Source organism: Strix aluco, chromosome 1, assembly GCF_031877795.1.
Source record: "Strix aluco isolate bStrAlu1 chromosome 1, bStrAlu1.hap1, whole genome shotgun sequence".
In the NCBI taxonomy this organism is placed as follows: Eukaryota; Metazoa; Chordata; class Aves; order Strigiformes; family Strigidae; genus Strix; species Strix aluco.
In genome coordinates this window covers 31,922,916-31,943,564 of record NC_133931.1, presented here as the reverse complement: position 1 = coordinate 31,943,564, position 20,649 = coordinate 31,922,916, and the positions used below count along the sequence as shown (strand labels likewise).

Genomic DNA, 20,649 nt, shown 5'->3' with positions numbered 1-20,649 from the left:
TTTTCCATTTTGCAACAACTCACTTTTGCCCTGAACTTTACCTTTGATGGTAATGAAAAGCAAAATAGGTCCAGAATGCTTACTCTGAAGCGTTCTAGTAAGAAACTGCCTGACAACTGCAATCACGGTTGGTGGTGTGGTTTCTCTGTTTCTTTGGCCACTGACATCTTATTTACTCAATGCCCTCCAGGTTCTGAGGCTGCTGGTCTGTCAGCAGGAGCTAATGGTCCCATACCTCAAGCCAAACGCTACTCTAGGCGGTGATGAAAGAACTGTGTGGGACTGTTTCTGCTCTCCACTCCCTGCAGGACGATTATGAGTTGGTGAGACCTGTCAATACAGACAAAAACGCTGCTTATGAAGAACATACACATAGGAATGCAGTATAAACACTTTTCCCAGAAAACGCAATTCATGAGGCACGGTGGCAAGGATACCCAGGAAAGATTAATATAACATACACCGTAAGTTGTAGGTCTATTTAGAAAGATGACCATTTAGCATTAGGTACATTATATTAGCTCCATTTTGTTTCCCTGTACTTCCAGTCATCCAAACAGGGCAAACCAGAATACAGAGCAGCATCACTGCAGGTTTTGGGAAATACAGAAGATGCATTCATTCTTATTTAAGAACTCTGAATAGCTCTTACGAAAACTTTCTCCAATTTAAGCAGAGAAAATAACTGGAAAAATAAACTCCAGCCTGTGCTGAGATCAATACCAATAACCCCCTATGAAATAAAGGGATTTCATGTGTTGGTCCCGTCTGTGACTTGGCACTCTGTGGAGAGACAGCCTTGGAGAAGGGGGTTTGCTGCAGGGCAGTTATGATGTGGCCCTCAAGGTTCTAACGGGAGTGCAAGGCAGCCCTTCTGATCGAGGCTGCTAACAGGATGTACTGGATTATTCCCTGTATTCTGCACTGTAAACCTTCTCAGCAGCTGTCCTCTGTGAATGTTCCTAAGTGAAGGGAGTAGTTTAGTCTTATGAGACTTTCCAAATAAGCCTCCTACATGACCCTGGGGGTTGGCAACATTTTTTGAGTAATCACATGGCATAAAGCCTGGCCTTAAATAATTCCTGCATTATTTACTCCTAGGGTCTTATTTTGCTGCTGGGTAAAGGCCACAACCACTTTACATCTGAAACACCAAAAAAAATTTATGAACACTTATGTTTTGTTATGTACAGAATGCAGCAAGCTTCATTGGGGCATCTGGTGCACGGAGTCACTGCCTCCTGCAGCCAGGAACTGCAGATATTGTCATAGCTCCCTGCATTGCTATGACTCTTCGCTCCTGCCCTTTTGAAGTCTCCTAATATCTGGAAGAATAGGAACCAACCTGACTTAAAGAGAGTTACTGAATGTGCTTTGATTTTTGATATAAAGTCTATTTTATAGCTACTCCACAGTAGCAAAAAACTAATACCTGTAATGGAGTGCAGACACTCTTTCAACTTTTACTCTTGGCTGGTAACTACAGAAATTTCTGATATAACTGCATGCACAGCTCATACTCTGAACAAGTTTAGACCATTATTGATACATGAAATATATCCCCAAAACTTGCAAGAAATTTCCTCTCTCTGCTTGCTTACCTGAAGTCATGTTTTACACATCCAGAAACCACACTAGCTCCTTCGGTCCTATCACTCCAGAATATTGAGGGCAGCTTATTGTCTACTACTTTTTTTCCTATCTTTTATCAACCACTTCTCTTGTTTTACCCAAGAATGACTGAAACACTGAAGACAAAATGCAAAGCAATAACACTTTTCTAGTCTTTGGCATTTACCACACACTACATGGTTTTCTAGTCATTGCCAGCAACCAGAGATCTCCAGTCAATTCTGCTAGACTTAAACATTTTAAAAAGCAGAATTTTTTTGTATCTACCACTATTAATTGATACTCAACATATTCCTTGGTTATCACTGAACAAAAAAGTACTTTGATAGCCTCCTATGTTATAAGCAATTATCCTGATTGCTTCCAAATACAGAACAGGCTTGAGCAGTAATTGCAGCGCACAGACTGCATCTCCCCTCACATTCTCCAGAGAGGGTCTCTTCACAATGGTTTCCACAGATTGGCATACCAAGGCAGCTAAACCGCACTGAAGTTGAGCTTTAGTGTATTTTGATACACTTTGCAGCAGGTCTAAACAATACCAGTTAGCTGTACTCCTTTGTAGGCGACACTAAGAGCAGATTAAGAGGAGGACATGAGAATGCAATCCTTGCCCTCAGATTCTTTTCACATTTGAAGTGTTGCCTAACACAGAGAATTAATGTGAAACTATAGTGTTTGTCTGAAGCAAGGACGTGGAGTTTCCAGTTACATCTCCTGGGGGAAACTGCGGTTACAGAGAAGATTTGTGATCTGTAAACACCAGATTATCAAACTTAAAGACCTTCTTCCCTCTTCAACCTTTTTGGGTCTTATGAGCAGGTAGGTAAAAATCAGTATCACACAGCGGAGATCATGCTGGCATTCAAGAAGACTTATCCTACATTACATAAAAGTGGAACTATATGGTCATTATGTTAAGTCTTCCAGTACCAAGAAATATAGACTCCACCGTTGTTCATCCCACCTACACCATTTAATTTGTCCTCCTCATACATCCCCGTGACATGCCTTATTTTTTTGCCTAGTTCAGTCTCAAGTGGTGGAGTAGAGCAAACACGAACTTGTCCTTTCTGCTTCATGCAGAGAATTGCACCTAGCAATGACCCATAGCTGTGCCAACACTCAACCTTCTCTTGCCCCTGCAAAGTTATCTGGGGAAAACAGGAGAAAAAGTGTATTTCCCATCTGCCTTGGGAATCTAACTTATGCATGACTCAGAGCACAAAATGTTAAGGACTTGGGAGACTCCCCTAATTCTCCTTCTTTACGACTACAAGACTTTTAGATAAATGCCTACAGTTTGAAGCTGTGAATACCTAAAGCAGCCACATACTGAACCCCAACCGATCCAGCTGTCTGTACAGCTTGTTTTGAGGCACTTAGGAACTTGTTGATAAGCACACTCATGTTCACAACGGCTTTTTGGTGCTGCTCTGCTAAAGGCTGCCTGAAAGCGAGGACTTAATGCAAGTCATGACGTCTGTCTGAACACCCCACTTCCGAGGACAGCAAACAGGGAGTGCTCAGTGCCATCAAAATTCAATGTCCAGGGGAATGAATGGGGAAACAGACGTCAAAAAAACCCACAAAAAAAGACTATTTTGAAATTTCATCTCTCTTGTGGACTTAACTGCTGACATAGAGGCCTAGAAAGGAGACTGTTCAAAACCAGGGTTAAACAGCCCTCTAACAGGTCAAGGACAGAACGGCCCCATTCCAACATCACTAGTAATGTGAAGAAATGCACAGACCTACACACTTTTGCAAATCTGTAGCTAATCCTTTCCTGCTCAGTGGTTTGACCAGGCCAAAGAAGTATCCCAAAGCCATTTTAGAAAACTGCTTGAATAAGTATCCAGGGTCAGGCAAAAAGTAATGGTTTGGAGTTACTCTCTGAAGTTCCCTTGGGTGCTACAAACATGCACCTAATCTCAGGGACCATGTATGTATACAACTGCAGGAGTTTACAGTATGCTGGCTTTGTCACACAGTCTGGGCTTAAATAAACCTCATAAGAGAAGGAGAAAGTCTCCTATACTATAGCTTTCCTAAAGTAATTGCACTCAGTGTAAGGGTGGGAATTGACAGTGCCCTGTTTTTGTAAGGCCATATCTAATTTACTTTGAAAGAGGAGAAAATAAACTTTCATTTAATATACATCACCTGCCATTTGCACCCTGACTGCACATAATTCTTCACTGCCTTTGTAATTCATAAATGATCTCACTGATGACAGAATAGTCAAATGCGAGCAAACCTAGAAGGTCTTTTTTTTTTTCTTTTTTTTTTCTCTCCTAAACAGCCTTATAGATGTTGTTAGACAGAGAGAGTTATAAAGGCAGTTCATATGGTTCCCTGAGCGGTTCATAATTCTGACATCATTATTGCTTATCCAGGTTTCTGTATTGGGATTATTTTTCAATTGTACTTAAATCATTGGTATCTCCATACAATTCTCAGAAAGTGATCTGGCATTTCTTAAATTCTTTTGAGAATTCTCAACTCTACAGCCACAGATCAACGTTGTTGCTCGAACAAGTAAAATCAACACATACGTGTCTAATCCTGTCCTCTTAAGTGTCTGATTTACAATGTGGCTAATTGCATTTTTAGATTCCCAACACTCCTGGCACCAATTTTTGCTACTCCACAAAAGGAGCCAGTTCCATAATTACTCCATATCAACCCCATTGTTGGGAAATCAAATTCTCGAGGTACTTCATGGATAGCACGCTCTGTCAAGGCACTCTTGTTGAAATTGCTGCCAGCGTGATGTCTTTTCACTGTTAGTTGTTCCTTGATGGAATTTAATAAATATTCATTGGCAGAGTGCAGTGTAATTGATTCAGCCACTTTCATTTTTTATCAGCCCTGCAGGATGCCACGGCCTCTGCAGAAAATCTCCAAGATTTGCCAAAGGTTGACAGTAAGAAGCTTTGGAGATTCACTTGGTGAAGGGAGGAAAATAGTATCGCTTATCACCATGTCTAATATTCACTGTCAGGAAAAAAAAAAAAAGCTATATGGTTCTCTGGATGAGCAATATGCCTTATATAACTACACTTTAAAAATTCATAAATTCATAAAGTGTAATATTGAATGAGATGTTATGATTTAAAAAAGGTTTATGATTAGAGAATATAAATTTATACTGAAAAATGCTTTCAATAAAAATTAGGATACATTACATTAATATTTATTATACAGAAGATTTTCCACTACTCCTAAATAGTGATTTACATTTACTTTTCGTATTCACTATGCTAGGCTCTAGAAGCATAATCCCTTTGAACTCTTCATAAAGGTTTTTAACTCCCCCTACAGTATCCACACCTATACTGCGTTACTGGAAGTCTATGATTAAGTAAACGTTGCATTTCTGCAGTCCTGTTCATGAAATTAGGCCTTGTACACCAGCTTTTTTGAAGAAAGGGTCAGAGTTGAGTTTACATCTAATACATACATCTAATACATCTTCATTAAGAAGTTGTCAAACTGCAGTATGTATTAATATTAAAATGCAGTATGTATTGAACATATTTTCTATATAGAACAACAATTTTCTGCTATCAATAGGGGCTACATATATGTAGCCTCCTAGAATCAGACTTTCCATTTCATCTTATTGTTTCTTCCAGTTGCCTTTTAAATATGCTTAATCTTCAGAGTTCATTTAGGTAACAGCCCTACTGCTTGAACCCGATTAGCCTGTTAGCATAACCATCATCTCACTGATTTTCCATCTAATTTTGTAAGAAATCTCTTAGTGGCACAAAAAGGAGTGTATAGTGCCAGGCTCTGCACCTACCAGAATGTTCTTTTATAAGCATACAGTTAAAAAAAAAATATATACATTATAGATCCAATTCTCTACTTGTAGATACTGCTGCAAAAAAACCCCAAACTGTACTGAATTAAAGAGACTGGCAAAAGTGCTAAAATCAGCCATGCTGGCAAACTGAAGCATATATTTAATTTATTTTCGGTATCTGTTATGTCAAATTTACTTCTATTGTGAGACCCTGTAAAACAAAACGAGAAGTTCTAAAAACTTATTATTTCTTTCTTTTTTTCTCATTCACTTACTGGAATGCCAGTGAAGGTAACTGGAGGCGACTGCCAAGAGATGCTAAAGCTACTGCCATTGGGAGTGAATTTTGCTGACCCTGGAATGTTCACCGGAGGAGTGGCCTGTGTGAAAAGAAAATATTATTCCAGTAAGAAGAACCATTCCTCTTCCAAAGCATTTCAAGGGATCTTTCACTCCTTGAAACTGCAATCTACGAGACACTTTCTGAGGTGGAAAAAACTGCATGGTGACAAGCATTTTATCCTTATGAGAGGGATAATCATGGATAAGTCAGTAAGGAAGGGTATATATATCACTGTTCTTAAAACCTTGTTTAGAGAAAGACGATAGCTCTCACAAGAATCCAAGTAAAACCCTTAAAAGCTAGATCTGATAGAAAATCACACAAAAATCAAACATCATATGCAAATAATTTTTAAAATAATGCCAGCTAGCAGCACAAAATATTACAAATGATCACCTGTACCACAGTGATAAACACGGCAGTATTTAAACTGATGGCAGCTGGTTTAAACAACTGAAGACTGGACAGAGAGGCTTCTCATGCAGTAGGGTTAACGATCAACAGTAAGGGTTAGCCATTCCTCATTTATCAGATACATGCTAAGAATCGTCCCCATTAAAACAGTCTCTCTTATTAAAAACAAGGAGCTGAAAATCATCCTTGGGATTCAAAAAACAGCTCTTAAAAGACTAAGTTAAAGCAAATATTTGAAGGACCCCTGGGCCCCTTGAACTCTTATGTTCTTCCCATTTGGGCTGTAATACCCTGTGCTGCCCTAGGGTGCAATACTTGATAATCTGAGCTCAGAGCGTTGAGCATCTTTCATCTTGTGCCTTCCCTCTGGTTTTCTCACCAGGTTATGAGCCCTCAGGGATTCTTCCATGCCCCTTTTTGAATCCCATTTAATTTACAGAGTCAGGAAATTCATACCTTTGCAGTTACGCTGCCTAGCAGGAGTGTGAGTAGCCACCATGAACACAGGCTCCCTTTTACTCTTGAATTTCAAGCTTTCACCACAAAAAAAATCTCCTTGGTTTAAACTTATAAAGAACCCACTATTAAAAATGAGTTTTTACTTCTGCCTTTCAGTTGCCTGCACCTGTCAATAACGCAATACACTTATTTTAAGTAGTGGTTGTGTTTAAGGCTGCTGAAGTTGTCTCACTGCTTTGGGGAAGTGAGCGCTTCCCTGAGCCGCCAGTCAGAGAGGAGTGATGACAAACTACGACCTGATAGTCCCCATTAAAGATAATCTTCAGAGTAAACAAGTGCTGAAGCAATCCCCTGGAGTCTCTCCAAGGAAAAGAAACAGAGACCACCGGATGCCTCCGTTATGGCAGCGATGCTCTGTGGGCTGCCGAGCCTGCTGACAGCTCCAAGAGAATCCACACAGACATGCGGAACAAACGTTCACTGAGCTCCATAAAATATAAAAACCTCGCTGAAAGGCATCAAGAAAAATTTGGCAACTCCAGATGGTACCAGTAGTGCTTCATTACAACCCTGTTCAAACGGAAAGGAGTGAATGACCACAGCACTCCTGTCAGTAAGGACTGGAGGCAGCTGGTTGGGCAGCGAGGTGGCAGTGCCTCTGCTCAGCGTCCCACTAGGATATCAGCTCAAAGCCAGGCTTAGCATGGCAACTTCCTCAGGTATTCAAATAAGACCCACAAGGGAAATCCTAGATGCTGAAAGAGCCTGCCTGTAGTTTCTCTGCAGCTAAATTTAACAGGTACAGGCACTAGTTTCATAATGAAACATGAAGTGTGAGAACCTTAAAATTGCTGTAATTTGCAATTGCCTAAAATACCACGGTGCTCAATTATTTTTTCTCAGTGCCTAAATATCTACCTCAGACATGATCAGATTTAGACAGACAATCACCTTGTTCATTTGTTTCCCAGACATGCACCTTTGCTCATCAAGCACAGTCACCTTTTTCAGGCTAACATTTTAGACCATCTCTTCCATAACATAAGCAACCATAACATTACAATGAACTGAAGAGTTTCTATACCCCAATCTCACTTTGCTTTAGAGACCTCTATCTAATTCCCAATCAAAATGTATTAAAGGATAATATATAATTACTTATTTGTGCCAACACTACCCTTATATCTGAAATAGCACATGCTTGTCCTCTTCCCCTCTCACGTTTGTTCTCTCACTTTCTTCCCAGGCAGCAATCCCATCCTCTCCTCACCCCTGCTTTGCCTGAGCTGTCAGTCTCTGGCCTGGAGAGGCCCTCAGTATCCTCCCTGCCCTCCCTCTGCACTCTGATTGCCTTCTTTCTACCTCTTCAAATTGGAGCCCATCACACTTGGAACTTGGTTGACCAGAACTCTACTCAGGATCTCTGTTGAAGTTATCCGGGGGTCTTGTACAACAGCATTAAAAATCCCCATCTCTCCTAGATATTTCTTACCCAAGAAAGCTGATGACTTCATTTTTTTTCCCCTTCACATCTCTATTGTTGTTGGCTCACGGTCATACTGTGCTTGATTAATGAACATAGGTTTCCACCTCACATAATTTTCTAACTACCCCAGTTTATAGCAGAAAAATCTCATTAGTTCCTAAGGTGCAGGACTTTGCATGTTCTGCCATTAAATTGCACCCAAAACCTGTTATTCTTAAGATCACCCAGTCATGTAAGCATGATACATAAATCCCTGTACAGCTGACATCTCCTGAGTTTGTTATCAGCAAAGTTTATTAGAGTATTTGTGTAGTACCAAAATGATTTAATGAAAATGAGATCAGGCCCCAGAACAGCTTTTCATTCAATTCCGCTAATAACATTCAGTAGCCCTTTCAAAATAACTCACTGCTGCTCTCCCTGACTCCCCAGCTCTCCTACACTAAATTTAATCTCGAGCCTAATAACTGCCTGTATGTTTCAAGATCAAATGCTCTCCTCGAATCCAAAGGGATTTGTTCTTCTGTACTGCTTCTTCACTGTTTACAAAGCTACCTTGTCCAAGGAAGATGTTAGACTGTTCTAGCATAGTCATTCTTTGGAGTTCCTCCATTGCAGTTCACCTCATTTGCTGTACTTTCCACAATTTCTTCAATTATTCTTCTAAATCTTTCCTCATCCATAGGACTGGGTCAGAGAAGAGAGTCAGGACTTGCCTGCTCGCTTCCTCTTTACACCTTTCTTACTTACACGTATTCTATTTGCCATTTTCCAGTCATACAGGAAATGGCAATTAACAGACCTGTTTAGAATTCTTACGATCCGGCTTTGGGTTCTATATTTTTTTCCCTTTTTTAACAGGAATCCTGGGATGGACATTATTCAGCCTCCCTTATCTGAGTTCCTTGAGCTGTGAATTTTGCCTCTTCACTCCCAAAGAAGTAATTTGCACTTTCATGCTCTCATTCATGTAAGAAATTGTCTTCATCACTACATTCCCATTCAATACTTTGTTTCAGTTTTGATGCAGATAATATCCGAAGTAAAAAAAGTTTTGAGATTCTGTACATGGCTCATTACAGCAACCAAACTACAGAAAATATGGTGGTATTCAAGATGCTGTCTTCACCTTCTCTTCTATTCCCTTTTACACAACAGATTAGTCACAAGAACGCTTAAATGCTGTAAGTGAAAGCTGGGCTCAATTCCTCCTCTTGCTGGTGAGAGTTGAATCTCCACCTTGCCTCCTGGAGAGTGCTGCTTTTTCTGGGCTAGAGGGACCCTAGCACAGGATGCCACTGACCTGCTCTGCAGAAGCTACCTCCTTTGCAAGGACAACCTGAATGCTCAAGCAGGGACCCTGCCTCCTGCTTCCACCTAGAAAGCCTTGCACAGCGCGGGCTGTGTCACTCCTCGCTGATGAAATGAAGTATTGAAACCAGGGCAACTTGGAAAGGAGAGAGGGCTCAGACACTTGTAGTCTCATGTTGTGGAATACATCAACTCAAATCCAATTCAAGCGGCTTAAACATTTGAACTAGGATTTCCTTAGGCAAGTGCTTTACTCAAAGGCTACTTATAAAAAAGCATCAAGCAAAACTCCAAATTGCAGGGAAGACTGTCACGACTGCAAATGTCAAATGAAGTGAGACTCTTCTCAGCAGCCTAGACTTGGTGCCTCACTCTCTGAGGGCAGGGCTTAAGCTAGACTGAGAAGAAAGTCTTTCTCCTAGCTGGCTCAATCAGTCCCCAGGTTGGTGTGCTACCGGATGCAGCTCCCACCTGAGATGCCAAGCTTCCGTCCATGCTTTCCAACGTGCACGAGAGTCTAAAACAAGCTTGTGAACTCTGTGTGGTTCCCTCTGCCCTTTTAGTGGGTCTGCTCCAGACACACAACAAAAATGTTTCATCCGCACAATGCTGTATATGAAAGTTATTACATCTGATAAATTTAACAGAGTTTAATTATCCGGTGCATATGCAGGTCATGAACTACACTACTTCAAAGCCTCTAGTCTTCTTTTCTCATATGGTATCCAGACCAAAACATGTCAAATTTTAGTGCACTTTCAAAATTAATGCTTTCTGTCTGAACTTAGTTGGAAGTTTTTGAAACAGCAGGTTTTGGATCTGATTGGATTTTTGCCATTTGCAAAGCATTACCTCTAAGAGTAGGAGGATACCATATATGCCTTTTCATTGTTCCTGCTCTACTTCACGTATGCAAACTGACATCTCACACTGTACAAATAAAGGAAATGAATTGTTTCTGGCATCCCTTGAGTACTTGCCTACAGACACATCCACTACAATCAGAGCTGAAAGGAAGACTCTGGGAGGGATCTGGCTGCCTGAAGAAGAATTTTTACAATGCAGGAGACCACATCTGAGCATGTCACCTAGAGCTCTCCTCATGCTCAGTGGAGAATTAACTGATGTAGAGATACACAGAACAACTGTTCTCAAACTACTGTGTGTGGCTGGATAATAGCACCCCAAAATCCACCAGCTGTGGTGGGAGCACAAACAAACAAACAGCTAGCTCAGAAGCAGACATCTAAATTTAAATGAGATGAACTCCCTGGGTTGTCCTGAAAACTTATCAACTCATTAAAACTACACTTGGCTTTTTAAAATCCAAACATTGTCATCTGACATTTCTTTATACATTAATGACATTAGTGTAATCAATGGAGTTCACTCTCACTAGCATTACCTGGTAAGCATGGTCTGTGTGTACGAGGTAGAGGTTGGTAGGAGCTGAGCGGCTCAGAGGTGTCATCAATTTAGTCTCAGTTTTGGCACAGGAAGTTTCAGGACGGATTGCGTCTTGGGTGGGAAAGGAAGGAGGAGATGCTAAAGATGGAGAGACTGGGGAAAGACTGCTTAAGCCATCAGCTACTGAGTCCGTGTTGAGCCTGATTTCTGTATAGTAAAAATCCTCCTCTCCATCACTGTAGTCAGACTCTCCTACACGTCTGTATCGAGACAAAGAATAAAGGACGATTAAATGAAAGCAAGAACCCCAAGGTAAATTTTAAGTTCTAGATGCATGAGAAAATATATTCATACTGTCAATAAATTAGTATTCCTAGTTACAACCCTACCTACTTTATCAGCATTCTGGCTGCAGGGATGGGGGAGAGGAAAAGAAAATAATCTTGTCTGAAGGGAAAAGAAGTAGGAATTAGGTTATTTTTCTCTCTGTGTTATTCTTGATTAATTCTTTGACCTTGGAGTAGATGTTTAACTTCTATGCTTCAGCTTAAATATCAGTTTCTCATTCCTAACTATTGCAGTTAACAGGAATCTTAACGCACTTTGACTTTCAGAAATGATGGAGCAGCCACAGAAGGGTGGGTAAATATAACAAACACAGGCAAGATATACTTCACCGATGTTATGGCAAAAAATATGTAGATCTTATTGTAGGTTACTTAATTAAACCAAATATGGTTATGGCTGTGATTCACTGTAACTTTACTTGGTGTAACAGAAGAACCTGCTAAAAAACAGTCTCACTGTACAACTCACTTAGACACATGTAGAGAAAGGACATACATGTGCTGGCTTGCCAATGCAGGACTTTCTGGTCTTACTCTCCAGAAGCAGACTTACTGAAGGAGAACATGTGAAAGGTTTAACTGCCCCTGCATCCATGGCACTATCTGCTGTGTGTTTGAGTGCAAGTGCTCAAAACCCAAAACCAGGCCCTAGCCAGTTCTTCAGCCTGCTTGCCTCTACCTGTGGTCCTTTCACCACCTTATTTAATAGAACTCGTTGAGAGAGCACAGGTTCAGCAGGTTTGAAAGGCTCTACCAGCAGTACCATCCATCAGACTGCAGCCAGTCATTCACCAAAACTCCTCTCTCCGTCAAAGTTACAAACTCCAAATTCCAACAAAGTTCTGCCATTTACTTCTCCCTCTCCTGTGACACGAAAAGGATGTCCCCATAACATAGAGGGCAAAGCAACATTCGTAACTGCATTTTGAGAGAGATTTTCTGTTTCTGATAGCCTCACTCTTCAGAGCTTAAACCAACAGCAATTACTATGACCTTTGCAAGACTCTCCTGAGATCCACACCAGACTACTTCCTCATGGTCACTTTAATTTTTAAGCACAGGGTAACATTTTTTTATGTTTCCACATACCTAACAGGTGAAGACCATGAGTCCCCACTGTAACTGTGTATGAGACAGCTAGATCACTCGGCGACTTGCACAGGAGATTTCAGCTGCAAACTAAAGCTCCAAAACTAGCTTGTGTCATACAAGATCCATTCACTTTTGCTTCTAGTCCAAGTAACATAGACATGGAATTGCAGCTCAGTTTCTTTTTCATAGGTTTCTCAGGGTTTTTGGGTTTGGGGTTTTGTTTCTGTGGGTTTTTTTGCATTAATTTGATTTAGAACTGGCACAAGCACCCGATCTGATGGGAAACAAGGCTGGAAAGTATTCATGCAAGACCCTGAAACCTGCTGTCTTTTGCACAGCATCAGCCTGGACATGAGGTGCAGACAGCACATATGAAGTAAGCGCCACTGAGCTGCGTGGCTGTTAGGGAAATGCAGTGTGATCTAGAGCTGTATTTGACCTTCTAGCAAAGTTCACAAAAGTTCAGGGAAGAAAGTGCCTCACTGTTTGAGTATGTTCTCATTTACCTTGACGTACTACTCCACAATTTCCTCAGAAACCTAGGGATCTAAGACAGAAAAGCCAAGGACAATCCAGTTCATCTCCCCAGCCAAGTGTGACTGCTCCCCTTCTATACCAAACCCTTTAGACTTTTGAAAAGACTGCTTTCTTACCCAAGGTGAATGGTCCGTATGTGTTTCTGAATCCCTGCAGCTGTGCTCAGTACCTTCCCACAGTTTTTCCAGAGGCATTTGAACATCACCTTCATGGAGTTCTGAAAATAATGAGTAAAGCAACATTAGTTGTGTGGAAGATAGAAAGAAAACCAAACCACACAAAACAGATACACAGTTACAAAACACTGTGAAGGTTCAAAGCTTCCACCTCCAAATCTGTAATGATGTAATAGTCTCTGTCAACAGTGTCATCCTACTGAACTCAACAGAATCCCAGTGAAAAGCTTCAGGAGCAGCTTGTGACAAAACTCTACCTCTCTTCACTCTTTTGCATGGCTTTTTCATATGCAAGTTCCAGTTTCTGTCTCCCCACTAAAGAAGTTAGACATAAAAACTTCCTACACTTCTTTGGAGCCTTTCAAAGAACAACTGATAAGGACTTCTCACTTAATGCAAGGCATCTTCTTAAATTAAGGTCTTCCTGCTCGTGAATTTTGCAACACATAAAAAATACTGTGCCAGAAAACTGTAGCTTCTGCTATGACAATATTCACCCATGAGCTGGCAAAACATGCTTTTATTTCATTCAGAAGCTGTTGTGACCCTTACTTGGACAAGAGAATGAGAAGCCATCTGGCTGTGTTCAACATTTTCAAAAGAGTATGTGTATAATCTCATTTTAATATTCTTGTTATATTCTTTAATATAACTTCATTGGCCTAAAATAATTGTTTTAGAGCATAGCCAACAAAGCTATAACCATCCCAATCTTCAGTATTTTGAGGACTCTGGAGAAAACTAGTCTTAATTTAAAGCACAGTATGTGGTAACAAACAACACAGATGTTGCAGAACTGTATAGATTTTTTTAAAAGCTAATTTTACTCCGAAATGAAACCTACTTTATAAATTTTAAATTAAAAAAAAATCTAAATAATTTGTACTTCTCAAAAATAAATCTCTATTATTACAGAACACATTATTAAACAAAACATGAGGAAGATCTTCAAAATAGTGTATTATTATCTTATGATTTTAGTTACATGTAAGATTAAATGAATATATTCATATAAGGCTTGTTGAAAAAAAAAAATGGAACAAGCACGTCCATAAGTTAAGTACATGCTTCACTGTGTCTTGAATGAAATTTGAGTTGGTGTTTTTTTCCATTTGGACCCTTTGGAACTGCATGCCAGTAGATGGCAAGTTTCAGCATTTGCTAGAAAGATGATGATTAGAATATATTTTTAAAAAATCTCAGTTGATGGGCTTTTTAAAATACAAGTTGATTTTAGTAGCATGTCCTCGTAGTTGGCAGTCTAACATCTCCTGTTCGAAAGTATGGATGCTAAGGGCTTTAAGATTTGAGATACCTGGTCATACTGTTTATATGAAAACCTTCTACTTTGGAATAAGTCACACACAAATTCCCCCTATATTTTTTTAATCTGATAATACAACTACCATTCAAATAGATACAGAACTCTTTTTTCCTAAAATAGAATATAATCTATCTGGCAATTCTGATAGATACATTTCTTACTTCTACACTATAATACTAAATACTATCATCAGCTCAAAAAACCACAACCAACCATGGGGACAAGATGAAGACCATGCTTATCATTTACATCTTAGGAGTTCTGATATGACATCAGGAACACAGAATGGTTTAACATCAATCTCCAGTTTGATGGTCAAACCAGCCTCCTAGCCCCACTGTGGTTTTGGCTTTATTGTCAGTACTAGGAGTCTGCAAAAACCCATGCAAACCAAATGAAATCTCACTCAGTAGAAATACAGAACATAAACAATGCTTCCATTTCTGACTAGTCAAAAAATTGCCTAATCAGGCTTAATGTTTTATTTAAGAAAATAATGGAACATAAATGGTTTGGGGAGGAATAACTACATTAGTGGAAATTTTTAAGAAAACAACTTTAAGGCGAAGTGGTTGCTAAACATGACATTTTCCAAATATGAAATGGAAGAAACTTTAATGAGTAAAAGTGAGGTTATCGATCACTCTATTTCCAAGTTTATTCCTTCTGATTTTTGCAGCCCTGAAGAAGAAATAACCTGAACATTTTTATTTCAGCTTCTAAAGGTGCGAAGCTGTACTCAGAATCTAAGTACCATGCTGGGGCCAGAATAAAAAAACCTGCAGGAAACGCAGTTCATTTATAAAACAAATTTTGGCAGGTAATGTTATTTATTTAAATTAAATATTTCCCATACAGAGCAAAATCCCTGCAAACCAGAACAGATAGCGTAATACATTGGTGGTGGGTACATAAATAGAAATATTCAAAGACAACTTGTAAAACAAAGATGGCAGCTGCAAATCCATCTGTCTCATCACAGCTGAGCAATAAGAGCGATGCTAATAAGCTGAGCTTTAACTGAGAAGTAAAAGGCAAACCAGCACACCTCTGCATTCCCACTCCTCCTGTCCCACCCCCCCAAAATCATCTCTGTCTTTAGTTTACAGTCAGCTCTAACTTCTAATTTATTATAACAAAGGCGTCCTCCAAAATTTTTTTTTTCCTTTTTAGCAGGAAGCACAAACATTTTACATCCCTCTCCCACAAACAAGGGCAGAACAGTGTGGGTGAGCAAATAAGCAACTTCTGGAGCAAAAGGGTAAATCTGAACAGGTTTAAACAACCATTAAAACTTCTTCCTGCTGGTGATGAAGTAATTAACTATCTCAGACTGAGCCAGAAACAAAGTCACTAAGGAGAATAAATTCTCTGGTTTTACTCCTTACAAAAAGCCCTTTTTCATCTTGCTATGTAAAATCTGTCCTGTTTCATTGGGAGGGAAGAAAACTTGGACTAGTGCCATCTCTTTGTTTTCTTTTTCTTTGAGAAGAGCTTGCCTGCTAGCATAACATTGCTTGTTTGGGGTTAGTTTTGGACTTTTTTTCTTTTTTTTACACTGTGTTTTATTTAGACTGCTTTTGCACTCCCACCAAGGATAAATTTGGCCACTGCTAATACTGTATCAAAAGCCATCAGGTTTGATCTCTCTCTCTTTTTTTTTCACTCCATATGTTTGCACAGAGAAAGCTTCACAGTATTAAGGTATCTGACATGCTGTCAGACAAACAGCATTTTCAGGGAACAAAAACTATTAAGGCCATATCCAGTTTCTGTGATGACATGTAAAGGCTGCCTGTTGCATCCTGCATACAAAGGATTTGCCAAAGTAGGACAGAAATCCCTTCAATGGCCAGAGGCAACACCTTCTGGAAATCACTTTAGTGTTTTCTGAGCAGGAGGCTCTGTAGAACCTCACCATCTGCCAGAAAATATGTGGTGCTGATGGCAGCATGTGTGTGCAGTAGGTGACTAGGTTGAATGAGATACAGTGACTAGGCTAAGTACCTATGTTAGCTGGATGCCAAGGAGGGGATACACATACAGAGCTGTTTGGGTGACTTGTTCCCTTCTCACAGCAAAATAAGTCTACCAACATCCTAACTGCCCATGGGGATGGAATTTAACATGAGGCTAACCTTTCTCTTCCTAGGAATGGGTTCATCAAAGAGAAGGTTGCTTGTTTCAGCTTCGTCAATACCATCATCTGGCTGGGAAGGTGTTCGAAAGGCTTTGAAGCTATCAGCTGACAGAGGTGGAGATGGGGTGGATGGGTTGGACTGGTCACTGGGAGCATTCCAGCTCCAGTATCCACTGCTGCTGGTACTAGAAGGCACAAATCCTCCTTCTTTCCAAGATCCATTTAGGGATTCTGTCAAGAACAACAACAGCCATCATTACAACAGTATCATGTGTTACGGCTAAGGAGCTCTTTTATCTAAGGCTTAGATGCCATGTTGGTAATTAACTGTGCATTCAATAAAGGAAAGCAAAAGCATTGTATGTAGAGAGGACAACCACATCTATCCCATGGCACACAAATTATATATTCCACACTTGATTTTTCAGGTTTTTTTTAAGAAAACAAAGTATTTTTCTAAAAAGAAATGCTAGGTTTGGAAAAATAACCTCTTCTGGGGCATAAACTGCAATAAGCAGTCAGATATTGCATGCATGATTAAGGGAAAACATTCAAATACATCCTCAACCTTCAACATGAACACATGACTGTGGTGGGGCATCAGAGCAAGATCCAAGACACTGTATGGCCAACTGGAGATCCCCTGGGAAGGGGGACATACTCTCTGAGCCCCAGGACACTAAGTAGATCTGCAAAAACATGATCGTCATTCCAGTACTAAAACACCAAAGAAAACCATAATTACACTCTCTCTTTCCATAATCCCCCAGGGCACACGCCTCTGCCTAATATGAATCTCTAAATGAGGTATACGTATCCTTGGAAGGATATCCCTTTTCCTTCATACAGGTGTATCGTTAGGCATCTCTTTTCAGAAGTGGGATGCACAGACGCTGGATCACCACCACACCTACTCGCTGGAGGAAGCCCTGTCTCACTGCTACAGCTCCCCTGACATTAGGTGGTAAGCAGACACTCAAACTAACAGGTTACTCTACAACACGGTGGGTGGGAGTAACAGCACTGCTTTCGCAGTCTGAGGCACGGCTGGAGCTACGTTTCATGTGCTGAGGTCCTCGGGCGTTAGACATTGGCATGTCACCCTTCCCAAGCCCTAAAGGGCTTCTGGCAGGAGAGGAGTATGTAGGTCATCAGCTCAACAAAGGTGTGGCCCGGGTGTGTCCAGCGGTGCAACCACGGGCGGCTCTGCCCAAACCTTCAGGTTCTCACAGAGCTCGGGCACACGTACAGGGACAGTATAGGTGCAGTTTCTCCCTAACTCAGGCATTGGCAGCTTTTCCCAATGACACCGTAGGTGCTTGTGTAATAACCGACTTTGGAGTTGGCAAGCAAATAACATCTTATCTGTTCATGAAACGTTATTTAAGTGTGAGACAGGAGTCTTTTCAAGTCAGCACCTGCCTTTCAGAGTTCTGCAGAAGTCACTCCTTCATTCCTTCTCAATTTCTTACAGATAAATTTAACTAATGACATCAGCAAGAAAATAATGTCTACCACCTGCTACCAAAAGCTTAACCTCAAACCAATGAAATTTTTTTTTCTTCCTGATTCAGATGGTTTTGGACTAAACCCTTAATCATTAACATCAGCTGCTCACAAAACAGAATGCAGTGCTCCATCATGTAAGCACATGCGTAAAAATATCCCCTTGCATAGGCAGCAGCCAAGTCCCCACACTTGCTGATCAGGGCCACAGAGCATAAATGGGATCAACCCTCCCTCCCCACCCCAATTCCTCTTTGGGAAAGGACATATACATTTCTGGTAGCTAATAAGTTAACATATGAAAATGTCATGTTTTGGTTCATGATTACAGCCTTCATGTGACTGTAATGGAGGTGGGTTTTGTTTCTTTTAAGTATTTGTACTTGAGTCTTGTGCCAAAGCCAAGAAGTACATCTGGTATCAACTTGTGACCTTAGCATAGCTTCAAATTTCCATTTCTTCAGAAAAACAAAGGAAACAGCACTCTTTCAACTACTACTTTCTGACACATTTATGATGGTACTTTGTATTCTCAAGGTTTACAGCTTCTCCTCACCTCGCTGAGAAAGAGATGTAAATCAAGAACATTTTTAAAATAGTATGGAAAAGACTGGATGAGGTTGACAACAGGAAAAAAAACAAACACTGGTTCTCATTAATACTAACAAATCTGTCAATGTAAAGAAGTTTAAAATATAAATAAATGCAACTTACTCTTATTTTGGGGCTCTTTTCACATTGCTGGAGTAGCGTGAAAGAGAACCAGACCAAATATTACTCAGCTGCAGGGAAACAAGGGCCAAACTCTGATCCCGTTTACATGGGTGCTCATGCCCAGTAATTCCAGCACAGATCAGACTTTAGTATTAATACTTGTTTTTACTTCCAGGCAAAATTCCATTTGTTTAAACAAATGGACCTTTAATTACACTGCTACTTACTGCCCTTTTTTGGAAAAGGATGTAGAAAGAATTAATCATTAGTACATTTGTAGCTGATATTACTAAGATCAGAGCCTAGCCTTGCAACACCAAATGAGCTTTAAATTATCAAATCTTTTATCTAAGTCTTTAGTAAGTCTTCACTCAGGCAAAAGTAAGGTATTCAGGAAGAAGATGCCCAACAACAGCTTCAAAATCTTTTCTGTGACTACTGAAAACACGTGAATTACTTTTTCAGTGAATTACTTTTTCAGGCTAGTCTTCCCAGATTTTGGGAAACAAGCAGACAAGCTATGTGAAGAAATATCAAAGAGCACTCAGACTGCATGAAGAAATATCAAAGGCAGCTAACAGCTACCATTTACCTATTAGCAATTCAAAAGGGCTTGTTTGGAAGATCTTTCCAGTCGACAGCTGCTTGCTAATGTGCACTGCCCCTCCTGACAAGTGTCATCTGCTCAAACTGTCTGAGGTGGCAGATACTGCCTTGCCCCACACCAGAGCAGCTCCCTGTGATCGGGGATGCAACGTGGGACACGTGCGTGCCTCAGCCACTCCAAATCCCTGCCTGGCACATCAGCACAGATCCATCTTTATCTGTGGGTTCGGCTCTGAGCTGAGCAGCTGAAGAGCTGGTATGTTTTTAACCTTCCATTGGCCTTCCCTGGGGGCTGGCAGCCTCCAGCCTTGAGGCAGGACAGTCACTGGGGATGTCACTGCCGGAGGTTTCCCAGGGCTCCTCAGAGCAGTGGTACTCCATAAACACTTCTGGTTTTCAACACTGGAAAGCACACGAACAGGAGCCATGGGTGTTCATGGTTAGAATTCCAGCGAAATGGATAAAACCTACATTTTCAGGAAAAAAATGGAAAAAACCACACTGTTTGTTCAAAAATCTTTAAAGCTGGGACATTTGGTATGAATTCCTTTTAAGAACATGATTTAGTGGATCGCCCATGCTTCCATGAAGAAATGCAAGGATTACTTCCCTATTAATTTGCATCTGTAAGTATTCCTCAAAGTCCTCCAATTGTTTACAGTAGCAGGGCATCGAGTGTCTATTTAACAGCTACAAGTGAGTAAGAAAAGACAGAGACATAAAAACAGTGCTGAGAAATCCTAACAAGGGTGTCCTAATTTAAATTGTTCCTTAAAATGTAAGACTTTAAAAAATTTCTTGTAACTCCAGTCAAGCCTGCATAGATTATATTTCATTACCAATTTCATGATTACCACTAACTTTTTAGATTTATTTTTATTTGTGTGTTTTCTGCTATACTATGAATGGAGTACTCTTTTAAGGGATTATGGATTTGATGGTAGACCATCAGAGTTACAAAGGGCAGAGGAATTGAGGGTCTAATCCTGCATCAGCAGAAACAGACCTGTCGCCAAGCAGACCTTTAGTGCACGGCCTCTCAGCCAAGGGCTGTGATCTCAAAGTGCTTTACCTCATCATAGTGTAGAGTAAAATCTGATCTTATTTCCATGGGGTGGGGACAAGAACAACTCCTGTCATGTTTAGTGCATATGTGCAAATCCAAATAAGCTGTTTGGAAAATTAGTGTTTCAGTGAGGTCAGGAGACCTTCTGCAGTGCTCACCTCCCATTTATGAAATGACACATCTGTTTCACAAACTGGAGCTGCTCTACAGTTATGGAAAAGGTTTCTTTTCATTTCTGCCGATGCTGCACTGAAGACCTTGACTAGGTCAGAGCA

The 20,649-nt window shown here is 40.4% G+C and overlaps 1 protein-coding gene across 2 annotated transcripts in view; it reads right to left on the bottom strand.

Moving 5' to 3' along the window:
• The window catches only part of ZNF704 (zinc finger protein 704), a 110,920-nt gene that overhangs the window by 18,285 nt on the left and 71,986 nt on the right, over positions 1-20,649 (bottom strand). Inside the window, exons 4-8 of one of the 2 annotated variants that reach the window (XM_074816859.1) lie at positions 16,481-16,713; positions 12,959-13,059; positions 10,865-11,126; positions 5,722-5,826; positions 236-330 (exon numbers count right to left, since the gene is read on the bottom strand). In XM_074816859.1, coding sequence (XP_074672960.1) covers positions 236-330; positions 5,722-5,826; positions 10,865-11,126; positions 12,959-13,059; positions 16,481-16,713 — 796 coding nt within the window. The remainder of the gene's footprint in view (positions 1-235; positions 331-5,721; positions 5,827-10,864; positions 11,127-12,958; positions 13,060-16,480; positions 16,714-20,649) is intronic. The other variant, XM_074816869.1, reaches the window with a different exon arrangement.